Source organism: Gadus morhua, chromosome 1 (assembly GCF_902167405.1).
Source record: "Gadus morhua chromosome 1, gadMor3.0, whole genome shotgun sequence".
In the NCBI taxonomy this organism is placed as follows: Eukaryota; Metazoa; Chordata; class Actinopteri; order Gadiformes; family Gadidae; genus Gadus; species Gadus morhua.
This window is the reverse complement of record NC_044048.1, coordinates 23,414,055-23,427,961: the sequence shown is the minus strand read 5'-3', so window position 1 is coordinate 23,427,961 and position 13,907 is coordinate 23,414,055. Positions and strand designations below refer to the sequence as shown.

General features: G+C 45.5%; 1 protein-coding gene across 1 annotated transcript; it reads right to left on the bottom strand.

Annotated features, from left to right (window-relative positions):
* Positions 1-1,091: 1,091 nt before the first annotated feature.
* Positions 1,092-13,467, bottom strand: sars1 (seryl-tRNA synthetase 1). Its single transcript, XM_030363755.1, has 11 exons — positions 13,260-13,467; positions 12,547-12,617; positions 9,584-9,664; positions 7,241-7,399; positions 6,712-6,855; positions 4,801-4,956; positions 4,066-4,287; positions 3,215-3,344; positions 2,673-2,830; positions 2,196-2,325; positions 1,092-1,632 (listed from the first exon to the last, which is right to left on the bottom strand). The coding sequence occupies exons 1-11, from the start codon at positions 13,393-13,395 to the stop codon at positions 1,481-1,483; spliced, it is 1,539 nt and encodes a 512-aa protein (XP_030219615.1). The 5' UTR covers positions 13,396-13,467; the 3' UTR covers positions 1,092-1,480.
* Between the last annotated feature and the right edge of the window lie 440 nt (positions 13,468-13,907).

The window sequence follows — 13,907 nt, the reverse complement described above, 5'->3', positions numbered from 1 at the left end:
ATATATAGTCAGGTCAAGGCCGGAGCCGAAGGCCCCATTTCCCAGGCTGGCAGATGATGGACACTCAGACAATGCACCAGTCATCCTCAAGAACGGGAGAGCCACATTAATTTATCACACAGGAGACACTTTGAAGCTCTCCCCCGTTAGGAGGAACCAAGAGAAACACCTGCCCATACCAAGGGCCTGAGAGCCACATTAAATTATCACACACGAGACAGTTCGGGGGGGCACTCCCCGGTTTAATTTACCACACAGGAGACATTTTGAGAGCTCTTCCCCGTTAGGAGGAACCAAGAGATACCCCTGCCCACACCAGGGCCTGAGAAGCCACATTTCGGGGGGGCACTCCCCGGTTTACTTTATCACACAGGAGACATTTCGAAGCTCTCCCCCGTTAGGAAAAACACAAGGGATACACACCAGGGCCTGGGGGCAAAGGCCAAGCAAAAACACACAGAACCACACACACCTCAAACGCACACACCTCATCGAGAGGAGGATACAGCATAAAACTGTATCACACAGGGACTCTTCACCTTCTTCTGAAGCAGACCTTCCACGGAGGCGAAGCTCCGGACGAACCATCAGCGCTGATTAGGGACTTAGACATATTCGATTTCTCACGCTTTATGACTCTGTATAACCGTTGCCACTTTACTTAATAAATCCAAGGTCCTCGTGCCGACAGACTTTATTACCTCTCCGTCTCATTTTATCTGGTCCAGTAACTAGACAGACCGTTTTTCCCCTCATTGGGTAATATAATCACACCATTAATTGAACCATGAAGATGCTTGAGTACACATCGACACACGTTAGAGCCTGAACACCACGGCCATCTTAAGTTCACACGAACAGGACATGCAGGTTTTATTTCAGTAGTATGGTGCTGGAAGGCGTTGTACCGTGAATACACTTGAGTGGCAGAACTTAAAGACACAATGGTGCCAGAGGGGTACTCAACAGAGCCAAACCAAGAACACCTGATGTGGATCAGTGATAACACACCGTAACGAATTAAACATCTGCTCCGTATTCCAGTTGGATGCTCTTCAAATAAATAAGACAAATACAAAAAGGCAAACAAATAATAGGTTAATTGATCCACCATTTATCTTTAATGTATTTATCAGGATCCACCTTTAATGCTTAATAATATTTATATATACTAGCAATTACAGACGTGTCAATGCATCAATCATAGATATATATAGATGGCGTCTTGAGACGAGCGAGCAAAGTATCGAAGGAGTAGGACAGAGTAGAGCCCTCTTTGCATCCCCTGACGGCACCAATGAACTCATGGAGGAGTTCACAGTGGTCTCCTCAGAAGAACGGCTGACATGGTACAACGTCGGGCCAGTGTGTGTGTGTGTGGGGGGGGGGTTCTACTCTGTCCTCCTCCAACGAGAGGAAGATGAAGAAGAGGAGGAGGAGGAGGAGGGTTGGTGGTGGTTGGTGGTGAAAGGCGGGGGTCTTATGAGTCATTGACGGACATGCTCTCCACGCCGGCGGGCAGGTCCTGGGGGTCCTGCTTCTTCTTCTTGCCCCCCTCCTGCTTCTTGGCCTTCTTGGTGGTCTCCTGGTCGATGGGGGCCGGCTTCACGAAGCGGATCATCTCGGCCATGTCTGCGGACGGGAGGGGGGGCGCAGGTCAAACAGGGACAGGGGGTGTGATATACAGTACTACAACATACCCATGTTTCTGGTGGGTGGTCTGCTCACGCGTTTCAACGCAAGGATAGGAGGACTATGGCTCTGGATCTTAGAGGATAACCAATCTAAACTCCAGCTGAAAAAGGCCTACAAATTAACACTAACCCTAACTCTGTTTCAAATCCCGGTTTGAATACCAGCGTTTAAAGTTCTGGGTTAATAATAACTTGAATTTATAGGTGCCTTTCATCGTACCCGAGGTCGCTTGACAAAAAGGAGGGGGGGAAAAGGGGGGGGGGGGGTCGAAGGACTCGGTGAAGAGAAATGTTTAGCTCTCCTCTTTAATAACCTGCCCCAGACTTCACAGTCTAACCCCCTGATGGTCAAATCTCCACGTTGCGCGCATTAGTCCACTCGCGGACAACAACCTATTCCCACTTGCAGTGGATGGATGGATGAAGATCAGATCAGATGCTCCTTCATCGGCCCCCTAGACGGTCACAGCGTGGGAGGGAGGCCGACGACGCGCGACTCACCAGGCGGCATGAAGGCACGGAGGGGCTCTGGGATGACGATGCCCTCCTCCGTCTGGTAGTTCTCCAGGATGGCGCACATCACGCGGGTGGTGGCGCACATGGTGGCGTTGAGCATGTGCACGTATTCGGCCTGCGGACGTCAACACACACACATTTAGGTTTCCCATTCATTCTTATTGAGGAAATATCTACATTTTTCCTCTTATTTTTAAAATAATATCTCCTTAATTGTGGCATTCGGTCAATGAAAGATAAGGACAGTTTTCACCAGTTTCTGTTTGAAAAATACTGGTTGTTTGTGGTTTGATACGTCCCCATCAAGTGTACATTTGGTGTCATGACACCTTGCGTGGTAACATCGAAAAGCCGCTTCCAACATCGACGCATTGCGTGTGCCTCAAGTACGAGGAGCAATCGGGGAGGAGCGTGCAGAGCCCTTCAGACCCTGGGTGCGTCAGCGGCCTGTGGTTCCCCCACCTTGTCCATCATCTTCTTGGTCTGCCCGAAGCGGATGCGGAGGCGGCGGGCCTGGTAGTCCAGGCAGTTGGAGCACGACACCAGCTCCCTGAAGGCCGCCGAGCCTGGAAGCCAGGCCTCCAGGTCCAGCTTCTTACTGGCTGCGTGGTTCAAGGCACCTGGAACGCACACGCCCACACACACACGTTACATTATAGCAGTGGTCTGGTCGTTCCCTAAGACACTACAACTACAACCAGAAGTTCAACCATTCATTTAAAAAGCACATTTATTTTATTTTGTTTTCTGTGTTTGTCATCGGACTGTCTCCATCCACATTTAGGGCTGTAAATTGTTGTTTTAATTTGTGTTTCGAGTTGTAGCACTTCAAGTACCTCCGTAAACCCTGGTTGTTGTTTTTTAAATGCGGTTTATTAATAAATTTACCTGACTTGACTGATAATTGCATTTATGAATGCATAAACAAGGTGTGGTCTTTTGTGTGTGGTTATTACACGTGTCTGAGCATGCGTGCATGCAAGTCATTAGCCCGTGTGCCCTACCAGAAACAATGTTGACAATTCGGTAAGGAATCCCCAGCGACTGGTAGAACTCCTCCGCGGTGCCGATCATCTCGTCAAACGTCTCCCAGGACTTGTCGTCGTGCGGGGAGGCGTAGATGAACTGCTCGATCTGAAGACACATCACCGGGGCAGGGTGGGCGCCACTCGATGAGTCACCGAGGAACAAACAGCAGGCGTGCTTCACTCAGGAACGTGCATTATATTAGTTAGGCGGGGTTTGTAAACAGCTCGTTGGGTTTAATCCAACCTGTTACATCTCTCATCGACCGTTGTTCAGTTTGTTCTGGGGTTAGTGTCGGGACGGGTTTGGAGGAACGGATACGATCGTACTATAACACGTAGTGCATGGAATGGTAAGGCATGTAAACACCCACAGTGAATCTGAAGAGATCCGCAACCTTCAAACTTTATAACTTCAAATGAATGTTGAACACAAAGGAAAAGGAAAGGAGGTTGAGCCTCCTCAGGAGTAATGGTGGGTAACCATCCTGATTCCTTTCTATAGCTAAGTTGAGTCTCCTCGGAGTAATGGTGGGTTACTATCCTGATTCCTTTCTATAGCTCATACAGACTGGGGCCACCACACCTCTCCGCCCGCAGCAGCAGTTCGGGTGTGGCGTCTTGCTCTGGGACACACAGCAACACTCAGGTTTCGAGGAGCCGGGGAATCGAACCAGCGACCTTCGGCTCACCAGCCCAACCTACTCTACCTCCAGAGCCACTGCCGCCCCCTTGACTAGCAGACTGAGTGACACGTTATTACAATGCGCCACCACCATAGAACAACCAACAGGCTGCATTGACCCACGACCCACGAGTGGAACCCTGACCTTCTCGAACTGGTGCACGCGGAAGATGCCGCGCGTGTCCCGGCCGTGGGAGCCCACTTCCTGCCGGAAGCAGGTGGAGAAGCCGGCGTAGCGCAGCGGCAGGTCCTCGGGCTTCAGCCACTCGTCGCGCAGGAAGGCGGCGATGGGCTGCTCCGACGTGGCGATCAGGTACTTCTCGTCCACCGAGTTGTCGTCCGACTTCTCGCTGCCCTTGCCGATCACCTGGGGGGGGGGGGGGGGGGGTAATAATATGATGATAAACGTGGTCCGGGCAGGGGAAGGTTTGCTGTTTCAGTGCTCCTAAATAAAATGTGCTTTGATATTGTTTTTGTCAAAGCACTTTTTTTTTTTTCTTTTCAACCGTCGCAACAAAAGTGCGACGGTTGTAGTTCTTTAAATCAACAAAGAATTATTATTTATTTATTTTGGGTATTTTTGGGGGGAAATTTCAAAATTGTGTTCTCACTTCTCAATTACAAAGGGTTATTTTTTGGAGAGAAAGGCTGAATAAATGCATCATGTTTTCAAACTAAAAAACAATCGTTTGAATAATCGTGATTTCAATATTGACCAAAATAATCGTGATTGTGATTTTTTTCCTTAAATCGAGCAGCCCTACCCAAACCTGTTCCAAATATCCCTCCATATCAAAATGGCGACCCTCTTGACCTCAAGGGGCCCCCCTGTGTGCGAAAGGAGGGAGAGGGGAAGCATTGGCGGACCCCGACCACACACCTTGTAGAGCTCGTCGTCAAACTGGCTGAGCTGGGCCACCTCCTGCATCACCTCCTTCCTCATGAAGAACGGCGTGTACAGCGGCGTGTACTGCTTGGCGTGGAGCATCCTCAGGGCGTAGTTGATGAGAGCCTGTTCGAGGAACACCAAGGGTCCCTGAAGGCAAGGCGCGCGCGCACACACACACACACACACACACACACACACACACACACACACACACACACACACACACACACACACACACACACACACACACACACACACACACACACACACACACACACACACACACGTTACTTTATAGCAGGGGTCGTTCCCTAAGACACTACAACTACAACCCCAACCAGAAGGTCAACCATACATCTCAAAAGCACATTTATTTTATATTACTGTTTTCTGTGTTTGTCATCGGGCTGTCTCCCACCGGGCTGTAAATTGTTGTTCGAATTATCGTTCCAAGTTTTATGGTTTTAAGTACTTCGGTACAATACTGGTTGTTGCTGTTTTTAAATGTGGTTAATTAATTCATGACTAGGGATGCACCGAAATGAAAATTCTTGGCCGAAACAGAGTATACTGAAACAGTTGGCCGAAAGCCGAAACCGAATGTGGCTTTTGCTGTTTTCCATTCATTTAGCTTTAATTTTTCACCATTGCATAAATCAAACAATTAAATGTCCTTTATAAACATTTTTGTCTTGCTTTTCAATAAAAAAAAAAAAGAGTTACAAATTTGATACAAAATATTTATTTAATACTAAAACGTTTTCTAACATTCCAGCAGACCTTATAGAATTTAAGAACAATGTACCTTTAAATAAATGAGTAAAACAATTAATTTATTTTTTTATTTTATTTTTTAAATAAAAAATAAAAATGTCCGGTGTATTTTTTTCGGCCTTATTTCTCTTTCGGCCGAAACCGAAAATGATGTTTTGGGCCATTTTCGGTGGCTGAATATTTGGTGCATCCCTATTCATGACTATTAAGTACATGTATGAATGTTTTTGATCTTCTAGGAACACCAGGGGACTCTGAAGGCAAGGCAGGCGCACACACTATTTCAAAATACCATCCAATGAAATTCTAGGATGTAATACACAGGCATTTCTACAAGTGGGGGTGCCAAGAAAAGCAACAAAAGGGCCAAAGACGGTGGTAAACTTCTCATTAATAATAAGGGAGGAATCCCCCCAGGCAATTAAGGTGTAAAAATGCATGTGAAGTCGTATTCACGTCTGTAATTCACCGAAATCAAACTCAATTAGAAATTCGACACTGATACACAAGTCTTTACCTTTACATCACAGCTTCAATAAGAAGAGGATTTAGCCTTTAACGACTTGTAACGTGCCAATCGAAAGTTCGATGAGGTTGCTATGTAAACAAGTACAAGTATGGACTTGTACATCGCACATTCCATACACAAACTGATAATGGATGAGCATTCAATTGTGCATACCACTTTGGGAGAGGCAAGTACGTACACTTTATCTCTATTAGATCAAACATTCAGTCGAATCAAGCGCATACATGCTCTGTGCTCATTTGACACAGGCCACACGTTGACACAGGTCACACCATGACACAGGTCACACAGGTCACACCATGACGCAGGTCACACCATGACACAGGTCACACGTTGACACAGGTCACCACCTTGACACAGGTCACAGGTCACACCTTGACACAGGTCACACCATGACACAGGTCACCACCTTGACACAGGTCACACCATGACACAGGTCACACCTTGACATACGTCACACCATGACACGGGTCACACCTTGACATAGGTCACGGGTCACACCATGACACAGGTCACACCTTGACATAGGTCACGGGTCACACCATGACACAGGTCACACGTTGACACAGGTCACACCCTGCCGCCGTCGCCCACCCTACCTTCAGGAAGTATCCCCGGCTCCCGGCCACGATGGCGCCCTTCTCCCCGTCGAAGCCGTCGATCATGACCACCAGGTCCACGTGGGAGTACTTCTTCTGCACGCTGCAGTCACCCCAGGTCCGCTCCACCTTGTTGTCTGCGTCCTGCACACACACACACACACACACACACACACACACACACACACACACACACACACACACACACACACACACACACACACACACACACACACACACACACACACACGTTAAGTCTAACTGAGGGTCATTACATTGAAGTATACAGAAACGCCAACTATGTTATCGGACTTAAACTAGATGTCCTCTCCCTCTGGCGTTCCCAAACTCCTATTTAAAGGGAATAACTTCTCCTGGTAATTCTTTGAGACTATAAACCGCGGAATCACGGCAAATAAATAAAACAAAAGCAGTCAAAGACCAGCAGCGATAACACCGATGGATACAGCGCTTACTGAGCGACCTGCGCTATGAGCGGTGTTGGTGTTGGGTGTTCTAGAGGGCTCACCTCGTCGTTGCTGATGGGGACGGACGGGTGGAGCAGGTTGCCGATCTCGCGGAGGTAGTCGAAACGCTCCGCCTCCAACTTCAGCCGGTCGACGTCGGCCCGCTGCACCGCCTCCTCCACCAGCACCCGCACCGCCTTGATCTGGGTCACCGTCAGCGCCTGCACACGCACACACACACACGGGTCAGGACTACAGAACCACGTCAGGTAGTGACACACACACTGAGTCAGGGCTACAGAACTACGTCAAGTTGTAATGCACGCACGCTAGGGCTTTGACTTCGAACTTCGTGATTCGAATATAATTCGAATATCAAAAAAAATAAAAATAATTCGAACGAATATTAGGCAGCCCTTAATATTCGAACCTGTTATGGGCAGGCCAAGAGGGAGAGACGTCGGAGAACCCATGCAGTCTATTCATAATATTGTAATGACCACGGAAGAGGCAGTGAATGAAGTATTGATTAGACAGCGATTTATTAGAAACATAATAAACAGTTGGAACACGCAAGACCGGTAACCATAGCAACGCCGGTAAACAAACCTCGCAAAGCCCAATCAAGGGCCGAATCCGAATACTCATACTTATAGTATGCATTTTGTAGTACGCCACAAATATAGCGCGTCCGAATGCTCAGTGTGCATTGTGTAGCACGGAAAACGTTTCCGAATGCGTACTACCGCCACAGTATACAACGGTAGGTCACTACGTTACCAGACTACGGGTGTGGTAACGAACGAAGAAGAGATGGCTGACCCGACACTACCAACAGCGGCTTAGAAAGACGTCATAGGAAGCGGCGAAAAAAAGAGACATTAAAAAGAGTAAAAAAGTAAAGTAAGTAATTAAGTAAAAATACATTTTTAATTTAATAGCAACGATGACAAGATGGAAAACAGGTAACTTATCAAGGTAATTTTGCCGGCATCTGAGGGGAGACACGTCATCTCCAAACATCCGGTGGAGTTACGGCGGTGTTCGGAAGAGTTCAGAGGCGTTCTACGCATAGCTGTAGACCGTTCTAGGCGTTCTACGCATAGCTGTAGACCGTACTACAAGTGTAGTACGGTCAAGTAGTAGACACTGAACATAAATAGTATGTACTAAGTACTCGGATTCAGCCCAGGTATTACTGAAGGCATTTAATGGTCAAAATATTATTAATAAATATTCGAATATATTCGAATACTAATATTAATAAACAAACGAACTTCGAATATGATTTTTGGCCAAAAGTCAAAGCCCTAACGCACGCACACGCACACGCACACACACACACACACACACACACCTGAATAAGGCCTAGAGATCCATATCAAATAACACCTGCACAGGAAACACATGTTGTGTGCACTATTCAAAGCCTGCCAAAGCACATATACACTATTTATTTAAGAATACTTGTAATTATATTTACAACCTGACAGGAATCTATAAATCAAGTGTTCTGAAAAAAAAAATCTAGCTAACTCTAGCTGGTGTCTCCAAATTGCCTACCGTAGCTTTAAGTGGTACAGCGTTGCGTTAATACTACCAGGATTTCAGGTTCAATTCCAACTGGGACTATTCTTGCAAGCACTAGCAGTATGGCAAGATGCAGAAGGCATACATTTATTCATATCAGCCAACAGTGCCCCTCAAAGCGCTTCACCTGCATTCTATGCATGGATAGAATACGGTCTATTACTATCGATCCAAAGTTGTTGTCAGTGCAAGTAGCAAAGCAAATCACGATCATGACTTGTGCGATAAGGTGCTCTTGAATCCTACAAAGTCCTGGATACGGTCTGGGTTACCCTGGAGGTAAAGGTCCTTTAAATGTGATACCTGCCTTTGTAAACACGGAGAATAGCCTTTGTGTTTGTCGGGTGCTTCATACATAAATACATACATACATACATACATACACTTCTCGTAGTAGCAGTAACAAAAAACAATTACAATTGATGACTATGCGTTTTTCTTTGCCCTTGTGAGTTTTTCTTTGCCCTCGTGAGGGCTTGGGTCAAGGGGGGTGCCTTCAATAATTTTGCCTGTTAAGCCCTTTGAGACTGTAATGGTGATTAAGGGCTATACAAATAAAATGGAATTGAATGACGGTTTTGTTTATTCTGTTGTCCGTCCATTTCCTTGTCGCAGTACTATTTATTAGCAGACGTCATTATTCAGAAGTCACTGCGAACAATACATATACGAAGAAGATATTTAAGAGTTAATAATGGAAAACTATAGGGGTCCTCCTGTCGTCGCTGAGGGCTGTTCAGCAGAGTAACAGTCATTACGACCAAACACATGTCTGCGCATGTTGTTCAATGCGTGTGTGTGTCGTGCGGTCATACCGATAAAGTTTCAGCTGTCAGAGCCTCGACGTTCTGGGCGACTTCCGGTACAGAGTCGTCCTCCCCGACCGGTTCCTTTTTCTGCATGAGAATTTAAGAGACAAAATAAATCACGGCTTGAAATTATACAAATATCACACACCCCCTCTTCGAAGGAATGGTTCGTTCCTGGACTCGAGAATCCCTCTTCGGTGTTTCTTTTCAAGATTTCTCCTCTCTGGGTTTGGAGGGGTTTTATCTGCGCGGTGCGGCCACACCAGACGCGTATCTCGCGTACTTCGCGTATGAAATCGCCATTTTTTCCATAGGGAACCATTGGTTTACGCGCGTATTAAGCAACATTTTACGCGCGTATAGCGCGTATGTGGCGCGTATATTTACGCGCAATACGCGCGTATATCGCGTATATCGCGTACATTTCAAGAGTTCAAAAAATTGAACTTTTTACGCGAAGTACGCGAGATACGCGTCTGACGAGACACGCATTGCCCAATCAGCGTTGAGCTTGACCCGACGTCACTGGCAGAGAGTAGTGAGCTTGGACAGAAGCATACGGCCGACATCTTTCTTTATTCTGTGTGGAAATAGTAACATAGTTACGCCATTAAATGCTTTTATGGAAACATTTATAGCGAGAAATGTGCATTTTACTTTCATAATGTTCACTCGGTGAATGTGAAGGATGTTTGGTTTGATAGTTATGACGAAGAGGGAACGCTCCGTTCACTTGCATGGACAGAGTCTCTGGTTACTTATGCCGCTTTTCCACTGCATGGTACCAGCTCGACACGACTCGACTCGACTCAGCTCGCCTTTTTTGCGTTTCCACCGCGAAAACATGGTATCTGGTACCTGAAGTGGCTGCTTTTTCTAGTACCGCCTCGCTCTAGGTTCCAAGCGGCTGAGCCGATGCTAAAAGGTGACGTCGGCCGACGGCCGGCCACTGATTGGCCAGAGAGTGTGACGAAGTCACGAGAGCGACATGGCAACCATGCTGATGCTGGTAACAGCCATAGCAGCGCCGCAGCCAACATATTCCACTTCTTCAACATGCCAGCTAATAATACGAACACGAATACCATCGCATCGATGTTCTCCATTGTTGTAATGTGGGTTCTGTCCATGTGTGGGTTACGTAGGTGTTGTTTGCGTCGCGTACAAAAATACGTCACGGCCCTTTCGCGCAGCCGACCCCGCCCACGTCCCGGAGGTACTATTTGCGGTGGAAAAGGACCCGCGCTGCTACCGTGTCGAGTCGTGTCGTGTCGAGTCGAGCTACATGTGCGGTGGAAAAGCGGCATAAGCAACCTCAACGTCTTGGCGGACTATTTCTCTGCTGGGAAACACACCAGACACACCATGTGAAGTTATTTAACCCGATTATTGTTATTTATATCCGAGATTATTTAATCTAACCCGATCTAAACTCTATCACCCAAACACGGTGGAGTTGGGGTTTCCTACCTCGGACTCCAGCGCAGCCACGGCCGACAACTTTCTTTATTCTGGGTGGAAATAGTCAGAGCCGGACAGTAACGGAGTACATTTACTTGAGTACAGTACTTAAGTAAAATTTTGAGGGATCTGTACTTTACTCGAGTATCATTTTTTGGGAGTACTCATGACTTTACTCAAGTACATTTGAGAGGCAAATATTGTACTCTTTACTCCGTTACATTTCTATCCATAACCGTGAGTACCCGTTACTCCTTCTGAAAAATAAAAAATAAAAGGAGAAAAGAAAAATCACGGAAACCCTCAATTTGTTTTTTCCCTCTCAAACGTGATTCCCTCTCAAACTGATAAGGACAGCCTTCAGCCTATCAGCAATCACCTTCGCTTTCCGCCAACTCCATGGTCAGAATTAGATGAGAGACGATTGTTGATTTGATTGATAAAAAAACGGAAAAACTCACACATACATAGAATTGTTAGCTGAATTTTCTTTTCTGATATTGCATATTTATGTAAGCTGAGCAATTGTTTTTATGTTCTTGAGTATACTGTTATACTGTATACTATTGTGCTATTGCCATGGTAAAAAGATGAAAATTACTTGATTTTACTTTCAATTCCTTTTACATTCTCCAAGGTGTTAACATTTTTCATAACTCCATGTAGGACGTTTCTATACATAAATGTACTGTGGCACACAGTACATGCACACTGTGGCAGTAGTAATGCAATATTTAGAAAAAATACTCTTGTACTCTTGATACTCAAGTACTTTTAAAAACAAGTACTTCAGTACTTTTACTTAAGTAGACATCTGACTGTAGTACTTTTACTTGTACTTGAGTAAAATTTAGCAAGGGGTATCTGTACTTTTACTCAAGTAAGGAAGCTGTGTACTCTGTCCGCCTCTGGAAATAGTAACATAGTTACGCCATTAAATGCGTTTATGGAAACATTTTTAGCGAGAAATGTGCATTTTACTTTCGTAATGTTCGCTCGGTGAATGTGAAGGATGTTTGGTTTGATAGTTATGACGAAGAGGGAACGCTCCGTTCACTTGCATGGACATGGACTCATCTAGGCGAGTGACGTATGCGCGTATTGCGCGTATGTGACCATTTTTGACACAAAATGGTCAAGCAACATTTTACGCGCGTGGAGAAAAAATTAAAAATTACGCGAGATACGCGTCTGGTGTGGCCGCGGCAGTGAGTGTTATATGATATGTACCTGTGAATCCTTATGAGACTACGACTGTTTGAAATTAAAAACCAAAGAACTATTGTTTTGGGGGGGGGGGGGGGGGGTTTGTGAGGCCTTTTGAGACTGCTGTATCAAAGGGCTATACAAATATAATTGACTCGACTGTATTCACATACACTCTGTGAAAATATCAATCCCATGTTTACAGGTTAAAAGGTGATCATTTATACAGAAAAAAATAAAAACACTGGTGGTTTGATCTTGGTGTTGGGCGGGGTTGGCAGATGACACCTTTAAGACCGTACCTTCATCTTCTCGCCGATGCTTTTGCTGCAGAGATTCTTCATCTTGTTGAGGTTGTCTGCCGTAAAGCGGCCTGTAAGGAACCAACATCAAAACACTGCAGTGGTGCATTTGATATTGTAGATGCGATTGTAAAGTTGTAATAGACGCGCCCATGTTGCACTGGGCGTAGATATCAAGGTGGCAGCATTTGATAATGTAGATGCGATTGTAAAGTTGTAATAGACGCGCCCATGTTGCACTGGGCGTAGATATCAAGGTGGCATTATTAAATGAAACAACTTTATTTCTCCTACAATAAACTGCATCTTTAATTTTTTTTTAAAAAACCCTCTTTATAACCCCTTCTAGACTTGTAGAGAAACGAAAACGCTATTGTCGATGAAGTGCAGGGCTAGGGTGAGAGTGAGAGTTTGCTGTGCTGGGGCTGCTGGGGATTGCATCAGATACCCGGTGCGAATAGGATGACGTACCGGTCGGTGCTAAAGCTAAGCGCTACTATTATTTAGACCTGTCAAAATGATCCAACGGGACTGTAAAACATGCCAATCTGTGCGCGAGTTCAGCGGGTGTAAATTACTGCATGAAGATAAAGAATTGTGGCAATTTATAGACAAATCGTTGTGTCTATTCTGATTCAATGGAGGGCTAACAATAGCTATTAGCGTTAACGATAGCAACTCCTGTAGGAAGTGCAGGATAATTTGCCACTTACATTTTCTCCATTCTGTATCTGCAGCGATGAGTTTATCTACAAGGGTCACATCTTTAAACCTCTTCCTCTGTGTCTCTCTGATGAGTTCGGGATCACCCCCTTTATCGGTCCTGAAGTGGTCCAAATCAAGCACCATCTTTCCACGTTGCCCGTCAAGAGAAAGCTGAGCAAGGAAGCGACGAAGGAGACTACAGCCAGGGTTGCCAGATTTTCGCTGCAACATCACGTATTCACAGAAACATATATATGGAGAGCTGGCACATAACGTGTTTTACATCACATATAAATGTTAACTACATGATATTACATATGCTGTATCTAGGTATGCAATAAGCCTGTTCACTCAAATAGCTTGTTTCTCAAGTTTGTAGGAGTTGTTTGTAATAGAAATATACATCCAACATGGCAACACAGCTTGCAACCAGCGCTCGGAACCGCAATGGAAAAGCGTCCAGCCGCTTCATGCCAAGATGCGCAACAGCAGGAAGGAATAGAAAATAAAAACAAAGTCTTGCTTTTCATTTTATTTGTATTATTGTACATATATAAACATGAAATGAATATTACAAAAATATATATATTTAAATAGCTCAAACTACTACAATTGTACATGGTTAAGACCGACTGGATCAGATAAGTATCAGTCAG

What these genes read in the sequence shown, in the direction of transcription:
- sars1 (XM_030363755.1), bottom strand. Translation starts at nt 13,395, where the DNA reads ATGGTGCTTGATTTGGACCACTTCAGGACCGATAAAGGGGGTGATCCC. An exon ending in AGATACAGAATGGAGAAAAT is followed by an intron (nt 12,618 to 13,259) that starts GTAAGTGGCAAA and finishes GGTTCCTTACAG; the next exon opens with GCCGCTTTACGGCAGACAAC. An exon ending in TGACAGCTGAAACTTTATCG is followed by an intron (nt 7,400 to 9,583) that starts GTATGACCGCAC and finishes GTGCGTGTGCAG; the next exon opens with GCGCTGACGGTGACCCAGAT.